The sequence below is a fragment of the Ahaetulla prasina genome, chromosome 8, assembly GCF_028640845.1.
Source record: "Ahaetulla prasina isolate Xishuangbanna chromosome 8, ASM2864084v1, whole genome shotgun sequence".
NCBI classification, from domain to species: Eukaryota; Metazoa; Chordata; class Lepidosauria; order Squamata; family Colubridae; genus Ahaetulla; species Ahaetulla prasina.
Window position 1 is genome coordinate 45,340,170 of NC_080546.1, and position 16,711 is coordinate 45,356,880.

At 35.4% G+C, this 16,711-nt stretch overlaps 1 protein-coding gene across 9 annotated transcripts in view; it reads right to left on the reverse strand.

Annotated features, from left to right (window-relative positions):
- Window positions 1-16,711, reverse strand: part of BLTP1 (bridge-like lipid transfer protein family member 1) — a 155,857-nt gene that overhangs the window by 104,449 nt on the left and 34,697 nt on the right. For all 9 annotated transcript variants that reach the window (XM_058192414.1, XM_058192422.1, XM_058192413.1 and 6 more), the window contains 10 exons: window positions 15,617-15,773; window positions 12,882-12,960; window positions 12,082-12,173; window positions 11,183-11,300; window positions 10,925-11,080; window positions 7,868-7,965; window positions 6,611-6,789; window positions 6,405-6,511; window positions 1,825-2,030; window positions 983-1,210 (listed from right to left, as the gene is read on the reverse strand). In XM_058192414.1, coding sequence (XP_058048397.1) covers window positions 983-1,210; window positions 1,825-2,030; window positions 6,405-6,511; window positions 6,611-6,789; window positions 7,868-7,965; window positions 10,925-11,080; window positions 11,183-11,300; window positions 12,082-12,173; window positions 12,882-12,960; window positions 15,617-15,773 — 1,420 coding nt within the window. The remainder of the gene's footprint in view (window positions 1-982; window positions 1,211-1,824; window positions 2,031-6,404; window positions 6,512-6,610; window positions 6,790-7,867; window positions 7,966-10,924; window positions 11,081-11,182; window positions 11,301-12,081; window positions 12,174-12,881; window positions 12,961-15,616; window positions 15,774-16,711) is intronic.

Below are 16,711 nucleotides of genomic sequence, written 5' to 3' on the forward strand. Positions count from 1 at the left end.
TCTTTTTTATGCACTAGTTAATCCCAGTCTAACTAATACCACTGTGCAACTACTTTTATCCAACTTCAGTTATAATGAGAATAAAACTTCATATCAGAAGATCAGAACAGCTTTTGCCTGGAACTCATTTTACTTCTGTCTCAAGAATGCATGGAAAAAAAACAAGAAATGAGCAGAACTAGGGCAAAAACTTAATTAATTTGATTTCACTTTAAATTAATTTTAAGTTAAATATCAATGTAATTTAAATTAAGCTTAAATTAAGCATAATGAGTAACCTACCATTTCATTACATCACAATTAAAACTATAATGTAACAAAATTACTGGAAAGACTGTGTACTCAAAAACACTTCTATATCAGATGGAGGGTCTTCAGCACTTCTAAAACCCATCTTATTAGAAAGGAACCAACAATGATAATGAATTGTATATTTGTACATTTAATGATGTGAGATGAGATACTTGCAAGAGGCATTCAAGTAAACTGAAGGAAGCAGCCCAAGGCTGCATTATGTAGACAGCAATAATGACAGTTATGTATGACATTCCATAAATAAATTCTATTTAAAAACAACCCCCACACCAAATTGAGAACTTCCTTATTTTTATTAATATGCTTTTCATTTAGAAGTTGTTACATTTCAAACCAAGGTATATCTTCTATATGGGGCACCCCTGTGGTGGTATGTGAAAGCAGGCTTCCAAACACCCACATTTTGATTATGTGATTAAGATGGTTACATTAATGACTATAACTTTTAGGACCTGGTGTAACTACCAGGTTAAGAAAGGTCATTAAGCAAGGACTATTTGTAATGTGTTTTTAAGGATCATCATTTCAGCCATTGTCTATCTACTGCATGATGTTTCACATATTTTTAAGGACAAAATTTAGCATATTCATAGGTCAACCATAGGAAATCTGTAGTTCTAATTATGTGCACAATTTTCTAAAATCAGGGATAAATCATAATACTTACTACAGGCAAACGTCCATGAACTTTGAACACATTAACAAGCACTGTAATATCCCATGGGCGTAAAGTTAGAGGATTAACTTGTTTCAATGATGTATCACGCTCTTTTTTGTCAGCATCCACTCCAACTGCTGTCCACCCAGAACTTGAAGATGTTGACATAGAAAGTACAGGGCTTGAAATGACTTCTTCAAAATCAGTATACATATCATCTTCACCAAAATAATTTTCCTAGTGAGATGAATTAACAATATTTATTGAAATGGTATAATATAATTAGGTTACAACAAAGAAAAATATAACAGTATAAAATATAACTATAATAATATAACATTAATAGGTGTGTTGGATATGTTCACCACCTTGAGCTATTAAAAATAATAAAGATGGATACAAATGAATAACTAACCCTTCACACCTTAGTATAGCTTTTCTATAGCCAGTCATTTAGAAATATTAATGTTCATTTCTTAATTATAGTCTATATGATTATCACATATACTGATAATGTTTTAGTGATTAAGGGTGGTTCTGAACATTTTAAGTAACTGGAAAGCTGGGGGCGATGAGTAGAACAAATCAAATATTTGAGTTACTGGTAAACTAGGAGCTCTCTTTAATATTGTTCACTTTATGGACAGCAGCTTTGGAAACATTTGTTTCTGTTCTCATGCTAATTAGAAATGTACAATTATGATTTAACACATTTGAAGGATCCCCCAAGAATAGAAGGCTGGTTGGAGATTTTCTTCATGTAAAAGAATAAGATATAATTACAAAATACTACATTTTTTAATAGGACTACAAGGCCCATGTATAATTTACAATCCAGGGAGAGCTAATACCTTTATAGACAGGAATGCTTTTAAAAGTGGTCCATATAAAGTTATCTGGGAATCTGGGGAAACTTCTAATTCTACACGAAGTTTGTCAGGCGGAAGTTCAGAAGGGTCAATAGGAAGACGGGAAGAAGCTGAAGGAGATGTTCCTCTATCTGCCATTTTCTGTGATGGTCGCTGGGCAGATAATATGGTTTCTTCCATTTCTGACACTTTATAAATGAAAAAGTAAAACAATTAAGTGAATACTGATAATATTTCACCAATGTACTAGTGAAAGTAATTTTTTTAAAAAATCAGACATATTATTCAACAAATCTGAAGAAAATAAAAGCTATGAATTTGTTTTATTGTTGGTGTTTAAATTGTATTTCTCAACTAACCTGAAGATCTAAACGCAAGATTTTATTTTAAATAATAAATAATTCAAACTGTCATGCCCAGTAAGAAGAGCATAACAGTATTTTAGGGTAGTAAATTAAGGAAAAGGGTAGTAAATTAAGGAAAACTATGATAGGAATTTGTTTTATATGCTTTTTCTTTTCAAAATTTTAAATAGGCACCAAATAATTTTATCATGTGGTACATTTAGAAATGATAAGATAAAAAGTTGATCTTATCTGTTTGATATTAAAGCTACAAATATGATTTTGAATTTGCTCCTTATATTTTTTTTAGTATATTAACTGCTTTGTTTGTTTGATACAATTCTACAATACTTCTCATGCAATTGCACTTCAAAATACTTTACACTGAAGCATATTTAAAATGGTTTTTTCATATGTTTATATTTCTAACTGCCCAGAAGAATAGAATAGAATAGAATAGAATAGAATAGAATAGAATAGAATAGAATAGAATAGAATAGAATTTTTTATTGGCCAAGTGTGATTGGACACACAAGGAATTTGTGCATATGCTCTCAGTGTACATAAAAGAAAAGATATCTTCATCAAGGTACAACATTTACAACACAATTGATGGTCAATGTATCAATATAAATCATAATGATTGCCAGCAACAAAGTTACAGTCATACAGTCATAAGTGGAAAGAGATTGGTGATGGGAACGATGAGAAGATTAATAGTAGTGCAGATTTAGTAAATAGTTTGACAGTGTTGAGGGAATTATTTGTTTAGCAGAGTGATGGCCTTCGGGAAAAAACTGTTCTTGTGTCTAGTTGTTCTGGTGTGCAGTGTTCTATAGCGTCGTTTTGAGGGTAGCAGTTGAAACAGTTTGTGTCCTGGATGTGAGGGGTCTGTAAATATTTTCACGGCCCTCTTCTTGATTCATGCAGTATACAGGTCCTCAATGGAAGGCAGGTTGGTAGCAATTATTTTTTCTGCAGTTCTAATTATCCTCTGAAGTCTGTGTCTTTCTTGTTGGGTTGCAGAACCGAACCAGACAGTTATAGAGGTGCAAATGACAGACTCAATAATTCCTCTGTAGAACTGAATCAGTAGCTCCTTGGGCAGTTTGAGCTTCCTGAGTTGGCGCAGAAAGAACATTCTTTGTTGTCCTTTTTTGATGATGTTTTTGATGTTAGCGGTCCATTTTAAATCTTGCGATATGATAGAACCTAGAAATTTAAAGGTTTCTACTGTTGATACTGTGTTGTCTAGTATTGTGAGAGGTGGAAGTATGGAAGGGTTTTTCCTAAAGTCTACCACCATTTCTACGGTTTTGAGTGTGTTCAGTTCCAGATTGCTTTGGTTGCACCACAAGGCTAGTCATAGTCTCGTCTATATGCGGATTCGTCATTGTCTCGAATGAGACCAATCACTGTTGTGTCATCTGCGAACTTCAGTAGCTTAACAGATGGATTGTTGGAGATGCAGTCATTGGTATTCAGAGAGAAGAGAAGTGGGGAGAGCACACAGCCTTGGGGGGGCCCTGTGCTAATTGTACAGGTATTTGATGTGATCTTGCTTAGCTTCACCTGCTGCTTCCTGTTTGTTAGGAAGCTTGTGAGCCACTCTGTTCCGGTACCTGTAGCTGGTTTAGCTTAGTTAGAATAGATAGAATAGAATAGAATAGAATTTTTTATTGGCCAAGTGTGATTGGACACACAAGGAATTTGTCTTGGTGCATATGCTCTCAGTGTACATAAAAGAAAAGATACGTTCATCAAGGTACAACATTTACAACACAATTGATGGTCAATATATCAATATAAATCATAAGGATTGCCAGCAACAAGTTATAGTCATTCAGTCATAAGTGGAAAGAGATCGGTGATGGGAACTATGAAACAATTAATAGTAGTGCAGATTCAGTAAATAGTCTGACAGTGTTGAGGGAATTATTTGTTTAGCAGAGTGATGGCCTTCGGGAAAAAACTGTTCTTGTGTCTAGTTGTTCTGGTGTGCAGTGCTCTATAGCGTCGTTTTGAGGGTAGGAGTTGAAACAGTTTATGTCCAGGATGCGAGGGATCTGCAAATATTTTCACGGCCCTCTTCTTGATTCGTGCAGTATACAGGTCCTCAATGGAAGGCAGGTTGGTAGCAATTATTTTTTCTGCAGTTCTAATTATCCTCTGAAGTCTGTTAGAAGTTAGAAGAATGTCTGGAATGATGGTATTGAATGCTGAACTAAAGTCTACAAAAAGGACCCTTGCATAGGTCTTTGGAGACTCAAGATGTTGTAGGATGTAGTGCAGAGCCATATTAACAGCATCATCTGTTGATCTATTTGCTTGCTTGCTTGCTTGCTTGATCTATTTGCTTGGCAAATTGCAAGGGGTCTAACAGCGGATCCGTGATGGTTTTCAAGTAGGAAAGCACTAGCCTTTCAAAGGTTTTCATGACTACAGATGTTAAAGCAACTGGTCTGTAGTCATTCAGTTCCTTGATAGTGGGCTTCTTCGGCACTGGGATGATGGTAGAGCGTTTGAAGCAAGAAGGAACATAGCACATCTCTAGTGATTTATTGAAAATATGGGTGAAGATGGGGGCCAATTGGTCAGCACAGACTTTTAAGCAAGAAGGAGTTATCTTGTCTGGGCCTGGAGCTTTTCCTGGCTTTTGTCTGTGAAATAGGTCCTACACTTCCTTTTCTGTGATCACTAGGGGTTGTGAACCCAATGAAATGGGGTCAGTTGTAGGAGGCTTGGCTGTAGTTGGTGTGTCTGAGATGGGGGTTGTAGAGATAGGTGGCTGTAGTTTCCTTTCAAACCTGCAGTAAAACTCAGTCTTACACAACACAGTAAAAGGGGAAAAAATCTACTATTTTTTAGCAGGGTTCGTCTTTTCTGGAGGCGACAAGGGAAGAAGAGAGGCTCTGACTGACGTTTGGGAAGGGGAAGAGGGCAGCAAAACACCAGAGACATATGGGCATTGATAGGGACAGAGAGAGGCATGTTAATGCTTTTTCTCTTACTTTACCAACCTGGGTAAGGTAGGTATGTTTGGATGGAGGGGGATTGATGAGGGGAAACTGGGGCCTTCCAGAAATGCATATTTGTAGGGGGGAATAGCTGATGCAATATAAGTGTTGGAAGGCAGGGGAGGTGATGAAGAACAGGGCTGTGCCAATAGGCCTGTTGCATGCATGCCCTGAATGGAGTAACAAGATAGCTTTCCTTGTTCTCTGCTTCTGTCTGAGAACTTTGTTCTGTTTGGCATGGGGGAGACTACACATCTGCTTTAGAAAGATGTCCCTTAGATCTTGGATATCTCCTCCTGGCCAGTTCTGAATTTAAAGTATCCCAATGCCCCACTTGACATTCCAAGTATATGCCTGGAGTCACCACTGTGGTGCACTTGTAAAGAGAAGGCACCTGCAGGGAGGTTGATCTACTGGCTTAGGTTACGCCACCTGGGATCTCAGCCCAGCAGGGCGGGACCTGTTAATTGGCCAAGGCTAAAAAACGATGCCTTTGTGATGGCAACCACAAGGAAAAGCTTGACTACAAAGAGGGGACTATGCAGGGGCCACAGCTTGGTGAGTGGCTACAGAGGCACCTCTTGTTCCACTTAATGCTGCCCAGTTTTGGCAGACAGCAAGAGGTGCTCCATTGAATGGCCATCTTTCACTTCCCTAAAACCTCAGCTCAGCTTCCCAGGAGGTGGAGCCTTGGGTGGAAGGATCCACCTTACTTTTGGAATATCATCTCCTTAGAGATCTTTCCATTCTGTGGCATAGTAGGAGGTAGGAAAAAACCCAAGCAATTTCTATAGGCAAACTGTTCTGTGCCTGGCCCACTTTTCTTTCCCCGCTTCCCCAGTGTACAGATTGGATATATACTGACCATAACAACTGAGGGACATTGAAGGTATCATAAAAGTGGACACTGGTCATATAGTTATTTTTTCAGCACCCTTGTAATTTCAAAAGGAAATTGGTAAGCAAGGACTATCTGCATTGATCCATAACTAGGAGGTCTATAGTTTTTGACTCTGATTTACCTTTATACCAATGAAGGTAGAAAGGACAACTTTTTGTCATAGAGAAAGCTAAATAACTGAAAAGTGTGGCTCTCAACCCAAGTTTCACTGGCTTTCAATTTATTCTACCTAGGTTATTTTCTCTTTCAAAATGGCTTATTCTGCATTTTAAAAATCTGAATAAAAAGAAACAAACTTACACGATTGGATCAAATGTTCCTTAACCTTCTGGGGATAAATTGGATGCCACACATAATCAATTGTAAGCATAATACTTGGTATTGTCCAGCATTCAACCCAGCCAGCCCTATTCAAAAAAAAAATGATGTATGTAGTAATTATTTTATTAATTTACACATTAATTTCTTGTACATTTTGAGATTCTAGTAAGAGAAACCAAACTTACTCTTCTTGAGTCATATTCCTCCATTTAGACTTGCTTAGTTTCTGTCCACTCTGACTATCAACAGGAGCACAAGACTCAGGATTTAATTTATTAGGATGACAATCTTTCACCAACATAAAGAGGGAGTATTTACTAGGATGGCAGTCAGGAAGAAGTAAATGAACATCAAGACCATCTCCCTGAAAATACAATATACATGCATATTTCAATCTATTATATTTAAAACATAAAGAAGCGGACAAAAGTATTACAGTATCTCATTTTTTTGCCCAAAGAATCCCAATTTGTCATGAAATGAAACTGACACAAGTAAATGGCATTCACCATTTTTCATTCCATTGAGCAGGCTCTTTCCTTTTGATGTATGACTTCATCTATTCTTGTGAATAATAAAAACAAATGAAACATAACTAATACCTCTTGGAAGTTAAAAGACATTATTGGATTTTAGTTATCTCTCAAGCAGATTATTTATTTTAATTAGGAACATAAATTTCTTTAATTTTATGATCAATCATGACAAATTTGACACTTTGTTGACATCTAGGAAAATGACAACACTCATTATAAATTTATATAAGAAAGATAGTTATTCATAACAAAAGTATTTTCAATTTTTAAATAGAAGAAAGAAGCCATTACAATGCCTTGGAAAAAAATTATCAAGTATTTTTCAGAATTGCATAATATACAATAAAATGAAGTAGCCTAAAACATATTGAAATTATTTCAGTATTAAAAAACAAATATTTTTCAAATGAATCTACCTTTTCAAAAAGAACTAGACTAGTACTCTATCTGTATAGTACAGAATAAACTACGTATGGTCCCAAATGTCAACCTCTTATATTTGATTTGAATTTCAATATTACAAATGTTATGGTATCTATATATTTAAAGGTAAAATTAATGGCACAAATACTGAACTGACATAAAATGTTTATCATCGTTCATAAAACCACTTTTAAAGACAATATAAGATGAATGACTAGGGTCAGTTTTTGATGACTGGCCTTATATGTCCAGTAATTTAAAAAAATGAAAAAAAGAGAAAATTGAGGCATGTATTCAAAAGCGGGACATGAACAATTATAACAATGACATCTGAGCCATTCTTTGCTTCTGCTAGACATCATTGTTCATGTTCTTCAGGTCCTGCTTGAACATATACTGTCAAATTTCTATTTTCCAATTTATTTTTTTGTTTTATTATGGAAACAAACACGATTTATTTTGAAGATAAAGGTACCCACTTACTCTTAAAGAGAATCTAGTACTGCATGTAACTGGAACAAAGTCAAGAAAAGGCAAAGAGAAAACTATGTTTAATGTTTCTCCACAGGCAGCCACATAAACTAAAAGAGAACAAGAGAAAAACATCAAGCATAAATTAATCATACAAATATTTATTTTTATCAAAATGACATTATTTGCTATTCTATAAGCACCATTAAAGTATGCTTCTTAATACACTTAAGTATATTAAACTACTTAAGTACTTATTAAAACTGAGAGCTCTACAATTTCTCTGCAATTATTTTCAAAAAATTATTGTGTGTTAGAATGCTCACCTGCAAAAATAAGGAAGAAGCCTTGCTCTGTTAGTACTGGAACTGAGAAGCAATGGAATGACAAGTAGTTTGGGAGCTTTAGTTAAAAATAATAGAGAGATTTTTTTTTCTATTATTATTTATTTGTTTATTTAGTGTAGAGCAGGGATGTCAAACTCAAGGCCCGTGGGCCAGATTCAGCCTGCAGGGTGCTTAAATCTAGTTTTACATCTATTAGTTAGCAGCAGTCGGGTTCCAGTCTCATCTTGCCTTGCAATGCCTTGGTCCAGGTCCAGCCCTGGCTTCTGGTCTCCACACACACAAACAGAGCTAGTTTTTCTCACCAAAGTGGGTACTCATTTATCTACTCACAATATTGCATGCTTGCCAACTCCTGGGTGGGCAGGAATTAGGGATCAAGTGACAGTAGCTCATTCCATCTCACAGAGCCAGGCTCAAACTGTCAGAGTACAGACAATTTTTGGCTGGCACTTCCGGTGTCATTAAGCCATTGCATCATCAAGTCCCAATGTCTCAGCAATTAAAGATGCTGAGCTTGTGAGCTGGAGAGCTGAAAGCTCGAGTTTGAGACCCAAGCGTCACACATCAGGATGAGCTCCCATTACTTGCCCCAGATCCTGCCCATCTAGCAGTTGGAAAGCATGGAAATGCAAGTAGATTAATAGGTATCACTGTGGTGGAAGGCAACAGCATTCTGTGCCCCTTTGGCATATAGCTATGCTGGCCAGGTGAACATGGAAATTGTCTTCAGACAACACTGGCTCTCTCGGCCAAGCAACAGAGATGAGCACCGTGCCCTAGCCTCCACTTCTCATAATATTGGTTTAATTTTTCTATGTAGGAGTTGCAATTGTTTGTAATTAAAAAAAATACTTCATTATTTTGGGAAGTGTAAGGCAGAGAATATCTGTGTACTTTGTACATATTGTAGTAGATGGATGAAGACTTGTGCCTCCTCAACAAAAATATGTTGTGTACAAACACTGAATTACAGAATGAGAAAGAGGCATCTTAGACATTTGTTTCTGTTTCTGTTCATTTGAAGGGAGAGGGACAATGAGATCCTGGACTAGGAGTAGCACCCAATCTCTTTCCCTCTATCCAACTGACCTTACTATTTTCTTCTCATTGTGAAGAGAAATACTGTAGACAGTTGTTCTCAGTTTCATTCAGTATTACACAGTATGCCAACTAACTACTTCTGATATTGCAAAAAGTACAATTGTGCCTGATTTCGTCTTTGAGGGAATCGTTTCACTTCTATTTTTATTTACATTAAAAGCAAGTATATGTAATATATTTTAAGAATGTTCTTTTAGTCCATTATTGTCTTTGTGGTTATTACAACAATCTTTTTGTCAGTGATGAAATGTTTTAAATAAATACTTATTTAACAGTTTGTATTCACAGCTTGAGACTATCCTGATTTAAAATTTACTTTAGAAAATACACAAGGAGAATTTCTCTTTTAAAAAATACTGCTATCCTGTATATTGTTAAATCATTATAGCTCTTTCTTATGTACAGCTTTTTTTGGGGGGTGGGGTTTACAGCAGTGGTGAAATCCATTTTTTTTTACTTCCTGTTCTGTGGGCGTGGCTTGGTGGGCATGGCAGGGGAATGCAAAATTCCCATTCCCACCCCATTCTGGGGCCAGCCAAAGGTGGTATTTGCCGGTTCTCTGAACTACTCAAAATTTCTCCAGAAGCTGTCAGAACCTGCTGGATTTCACCCCTGGTTTACAGGCCCTTTGAGAAAGGAACATGTTTCTAAAGTGTTGATTTAATCAAAACTTTGTGTTTACTGGCACTTGGGATTTATTAATAAATAAAAACTAAATTAAGTTTCTTAATAATAATGTCTGTAACTGAAAGAGAAATCATGAACATGCCCAAATAAAACTTATGTTGAAGAAATGACAAATAGCTTAATACTATTTACCTGAGTAGAAGACAACCCTAAATTTAGTATGCTTTATCACTATCCCATTAATAAAAGCTAGACAGAAAAACAATGGCCAGTTTCATCATCTTGACAAGCTTCAGGAGGCCAGTTCTAACTCAAATCAATGTAGCAGATTTCCTGGCAAAATGATTAGGGTTCACCTGAATAATTATTTCTCAAATGAATTGCTTGAAAACTAAGTTATCCCACCTACAAAAATCAATCCCCAGAATGCATTCTCACTCACAGAAAAGACTACCACAGAACACGTTTCTCTTTCCTTCCAGTGGAAATAACAAAAGCAAGTAGAAAAATGGTTATCTGAGGGTTAGATACAGTATGTGAAAAATTTAAATACGAATACAAATACTATTGCAGTATCAATAGTATAGAATGTATAGAATGTGAAAAATGTATATTTTTGTTTTATTTTTATAATTTTCTTATGTAAGATGTACACTGTAGATGGCATTTAATTTTGTTATACAAGGTGTAATGACAATAAAGCAAACTAAAAAAATCATCTTACTTAGCTGCCAAATATGTTTTCCTTTACAGAATATTCTTCACTGATAATGCAAATCTAGTAATTGTTGAAAATATGTTTATATGCTAGTAATATTTCTTTCACTGCACATTTCCCATCTATTACAAACACACACACAAAAAGATTTAAAAGGACCTGGAATCATCTTCAGGTGACATGATATTTATTTAAATACAGTTGGCTCTTTTGGATAATTATAATAATTTAAGCATGTTAAGCTGCTCAAATACTTTAAAACATAAGAATTCTCACCATTTTCCTGTTGCTTTGTAGAACAATCAATCCAATTGTGCTGATTTGCAGACCAAATCATTTCAAACTGATGAAACATCACTTTAAAATTCCATGTATAGGGAACAAATGAGTAGATATCAGGAGAACTGTCACCACACCAATCTTCAATCAAGTCTAAAAAGTAAGAGAATATGTTACTTCAGTGTGTGATAGAACATTATATAATGCTGACAATGGTATAATTGTATACAACAAATTATATATGATCCAGAATACCTGTAAAGAAGTTTTTTTGAGCATATATGAAATGGTAAGTAGCTTTATATACTTCAACTTCAGTCTGCCAAAGTTGTGTCATGTTCCATGTTCGGGGATAAAAGGCGTTAATGTGAAACTAAAAAAAATATATAAAAAATAGTGTTAACAATGTATAATTCACAACCAAAAACTTTAACAGCAAAGATAAAACAGAGAGCTATATAACGCCTGTTTATTAACTTACAAACCCTTCTTCTGTTTATCACTCATATACAACACCATCTCTGATAACAAATATGTTGAAAGCTTTGTCCTAGAGATTTCCTTCCATAAGGAACCCATTGAAAAGTGATTTTATTTTGAAAGGATTGAAACTCTTTTGAGGTGATCACATAAAGTTTTTTTACTTCCATCCATGAAAGATATGTGACTATTCAGGAAACACTAAATGACTGTAACAGCCAACATTGCATGTTTAGTCTCCAAATATGTAGCTCAATAAAAGTCCCATTGAAGTATTTATACTTGAATACTAAACAAAAATCCAAAAGCAGAAGAGCGAAATCATTAGCCCTCCTGATAGCATTTCCAGTCTACCCTGATTAGGTTGCAGGTAAATTTGCAACAGACCCCTCCTCAGGTTTGAGTTACTGAGAGTTAAAAAAACACCTTATTTAATTTGGAAACAATATTTTATATGAAACTTCCACGTACTCAAGTAACACTATTTATACGCAACTGCCAGATTTGGGGAAATTTCTAATCTTTGCTGGGGGTGAGGTTTCTTATGATTATTATTCAAGAAAATAAATTATCATATATATTGTTCGGAAATCTACAATCACTTGGATCTGCTGTTGAAATAATTTGAAAGCAAGTACAAGAGAAATTTTTCTGAGAGTATGCATATTACTTACAGCTAACATTTCTGCTTCTAAGAGAGTCCGGAACTGCATACTACTGGTAGCATCTATATGTAAAAGTTGTCCTTTAATAGTGGGAGAGTAGCCTAGTAAACAGAACAAATCTTTGTTTTAGGATTATGTCTCTCTTCAAAAATGTTGGAACAAATTGCCTTATATGATGGTGTATTTCTCTTCAATGGAGATCTTTAAAGGTAGCCATCATTCCAAAATGTTTTAGCAGGTCTGCACTGAGTAAAGAACTGGATATCATTTGAAATCCATTCTAACTTCATTATTTTGAGGAAGTACCTATTTCTAAAATTATTTCATGCATACTATCAGTAGTAAATATATAACATGAACTGAATCAATTTAAAAATAAACATTTTGGATCAAATGTCTATTTTTAATAAAGGAAAGTGATGTGAATATTACAGATACATTGTCAATGCAACTCTTTGTAGAAAGTTTTAAGAAATAAATAAGAAATATTTATAGAATATAACAGAGAATGGCAAATCTAGTTGCACCTTCAGTCATAAAAATTTTTAGAATTACATTTTGAGAATTCACTATGTAGTTACCATATGCACAGAAAACCTGAATCTAATCAGTCTAGCTACATTGGTAGATTAATATTCTATAAAAAATTCTTTAAAAAGAAAATAATATACAACAAACTTTCTACCTTAATATGAGTTGAGATCTATTAAGAAACACTAAGTTTTTAGAAATGCTAATCAATATGTAAGGGTCACTACTTCAATATAGTTTACGACAAAGAATACAGATTTTTTTCCCCGTCAACTTACCATTTTCAGTGACAGTCATGGGAATATTAACTTCCAAATAAGAACCTGCTCCAACATTTACATGCACTGCATTAGTTTCCTGCCAACAAATTTCAGAATTAGTTTAATTATTTTTATTAACATTTCTTGTTTCAAGCTACTGTATAACTATCATATGTAAAAATTAAAGAAAGTAAATATAGTACAAATAATTAAAAATAAAATAAAAATTATAAACAGAAAGGAGAAAAAATACAATGCCTTTTGAGTACATAAGAGAATTGCACATATCAAAGTTGTAAAATAGAATAAACAGACAAAAATCTGGAAAAAAGCATCAGTAAACCATTCCATACTCTTCCACAAAATTAAATATATCTGTGTGCGTGCGTGTACGTGCGTAAGTGTATATGTATATGTGTGTGTATATCTATACTGTAGATCTATGTATGTATGTATGTATGAATTTGTGGGTTGTATAAACATATACTTGTATATATATGTATATAACCATGTATAGGTATGTCTACTGTGCTTCTCTGAAAATAAGACCCGTCTTATTCTTTTTAGTTTACTTTATTGTCATTGCACCATGTACAACGAAATTAAATGCCATCTTGAGTGTACATTATAATTATAAAAATAAAACACAAACACACATCCTTCACATTCTATACAATTGAATTGAAAACTCCCGATATTGCATTAATATTGCACTATTTAGTAGAATGGTGGCTCAGGGGCTAGGATGTTGAGCTTGTCGATCGAAAGGTCAGCAGCTCAGCGGTTCGAATCCCTAGTGCTGCCGTGTAACGGGGTGAGCTCCTGTTACTTGTCCCAGCTTCTGCCAACCTAGCAGTTTCGAAAGCACATAAAAATGCAAGTAGAAAAAATAGGGACCATCTTTGGTGGGAAGGTAACAGCGTTCCGTGCACCTTTGGTGTTGAGTCATGCCGGCCACATGACCATGGAGACGTCTTCGGACAGCGCTGGCTCTTCGGCTTTGAAACGGAGATGAGCACCGCCCCCTAGAGTCGGCAACGACTAGCACATATGTGCGAGGGAAACCTTTACCTTTATTTAGTAGAATTCAATATAGTACTGTTCTGGGATAGAAGCTGTTTTTCAGCCTATTTGTCCTTGTTTTATTATCCTGTATCATCTGCCAGATAGTGATAGTTCAAAAAAAGTGTGCCCAGGATGAGATGGATCTTTAAGAATGTTTTGAACTTTCTTAAGGCAGCAGGAACTATAAAGCTCTTCCAAAGAGGGGAGAGGGCAACCAATGATCCCCTGGGCAATGATGTTAACCCTCTGGCGCGCTATCCTATCTGCCACTGTGCAACTGGCAAACCATACAAAGATGCAATAAATTAAAATACTCTCTATGGTGCAGCGGTAGAAGGTCACCAGCAGTTTTTCATTCAGTTGTTGTTTCCTGAGCAGTCTCAGGTAGTATAATCTTTCTCTGCTGGGCCCTTTTGACCAATGCTGCAATGCGAGTGCCCCAAATCAGGTCCTCTTTTATGATAACACCCAAAAATTTAAAACTGGCCACTTGCTCCACTCCATTGATAAGCAAGGGCTGGATGTCTGATCTATTCCTTCTATAATCCACTATAAACTCATTGGTCTTATTGGCGTTAAGTACCAAGTTATTGTCTCCATACCATTATATTTTGGGGGGCTCCAAAATAAGCACTAGAACTTATTTTGGGGGAAACACAATTTCAAGGTGATCAGCCTGGCTGGGTGCCACACCCTCCCAGCATGTGCAAAAAAGTGGCAAGAACGTGTGGGCTGACGTTGTCTGGCAGCAGCTGCAGTCTGCTGGCCCCTTGGTCAGCGCATTCTGGGGTTGTGCAGCCCGCACAGTGCAGGTTGATTACCTGTCCAAACAGCAGACAGCAGCAGAGGCATGGGAAGGAAGCTCACAATCTTGATGCGCCACGGAGGCCGCAGACAAGACAAGCGACGGTGGGATGAAGTGGGTGGCCGGTTGCAGGACGTTCATTTTGGCATCTCTCAGCTTGCCTGCAACCCACGTAGAACGTCAGGATCGCCTGCCTTTTTGGGGTACAGCTTATATTAGAGGACCACCCTAAAAATCAGGCTAGGGCTTATTTCCAGGGTATGTCTTATTTCCGGGGAAACACAGTATGTCTATATATATGATATGTGTGTGTCTGTGTATGTATGTATATATCTCATATAGTCACTAAGAATCAAACTCAGCTGGAAGGCTTTACCGTTCTCCTTAACAAGCAAAATTCTTAAATGAACTGACTCAAGGGAGTTCTTCCTAGAGTATGGCAGATTTCTGCCATTTCAAGAAAAATCCTGTTTTCTTAGAATATGGATTAACATTATAGGAAACTAGAGAATAGACATGTCTCTTTATGTTGGTGTGTTGGTGTGTCTGTGTGCTTGTTTACTTTGATATGAAGCAATATCTCGGGTGTAGAAAAAATATTTTTGATCAATTGATCAAGAAAAATATACACACATATATACCTGGTACATAAAATTAAAAATACAGATTTGTTGGAAAATGCAAAAAAACATAATATTCAAATATGAAGGAATGCTTAACTACACTTTTTCCTTTAAGGCTTTCTGTATTGTACTATTTTCAATACTTCCAAAAATAAATTATAAGAAATATTATTTATTAAAAAACTTAACAGAAAGTAATACATATGTTGCAACAACTAGTGTTAATTTCCCAAGCTTCTAGCTAAGTTATATTTATTTACCCTATTTTTTGTAAAGAGCAAGTCAATAGTAGCATCTGCAATAATATTCATACGTAGCTCAAAAGCAAGGATCTGTCTTAGCTTCCCAGGAACTGGAACTTCTGTAACTTTCATTACTTGATAATCGGGTGGGAAAAAAAATTTCCACAAACAATCCCTAAAAGAAAAATCCAACGAATAACATTATACTAAAATAAATGTCAGTCATTTATGAATATTTTCTGTAGTGTATTTACACAAGAGCAACACTGGTGATTCAGATTCTGTGCATTTATATGAATTTACCTCAGGATCAAGCTACATTTAAAAAACTTCCCATGAATGAATGAGCCAGGTTTCATGCATCCTCATCAACCACTGATTCTCTATACACTACTAACATTCCTCTTTGTGTGTAACCTTTAATTGGGCGAAATGGTATATTATAAGACAATTGTTTCTGAACCAAGGTACTTCAAATGGGGATAACTACAGAATGCTTTCAAAATACAGGACCCATGACTCCCATGGAAGTAAAATTCAGCAATTTTTTAATAAAACATTTTATGACATAATACAAAATATCATAAAAAGTTTCTTGTTGTCAGCGTCTAATGTATGACTGTGTTATAGAGTTCAACATGGACTACTTTCAAGCAAGGTAGATAAAAATTGATGATTTAAAAAAAAATCAAAAAATCAGATTTTTAAAATTTAAATCAGCTTTTGTTATTTAAATCGGATTTTATTTTAATAAAATGTTTTTGAAGTTAAAATCTATCTAAAGATAGTTTACTATTTAAGATACATTAATAATTCAGTTTATTCAGCATGAAATGGAGCTTAGTTATGTAGCATGAGGCTCTATATTCTGCAATATGGAGACTGTCAGTGAGTCAACAGCGGGTCAGAGGAGGAGCTGCTGCAGGACAGAGATGACAGTTACTGTTTAAAAATTATGATTTAAATTGTCAAGTTGATTTAAATCAAATCCACCCTGCTTTCAAGGCAGATACATCCCTGAGTATATCCCTGAATTTTAAAGAACTTTGCCAATGCATCAGAAACTCTGCCATTGCTGAAGGCATTAATCTAGTAATCAAATATCTTTGAAAT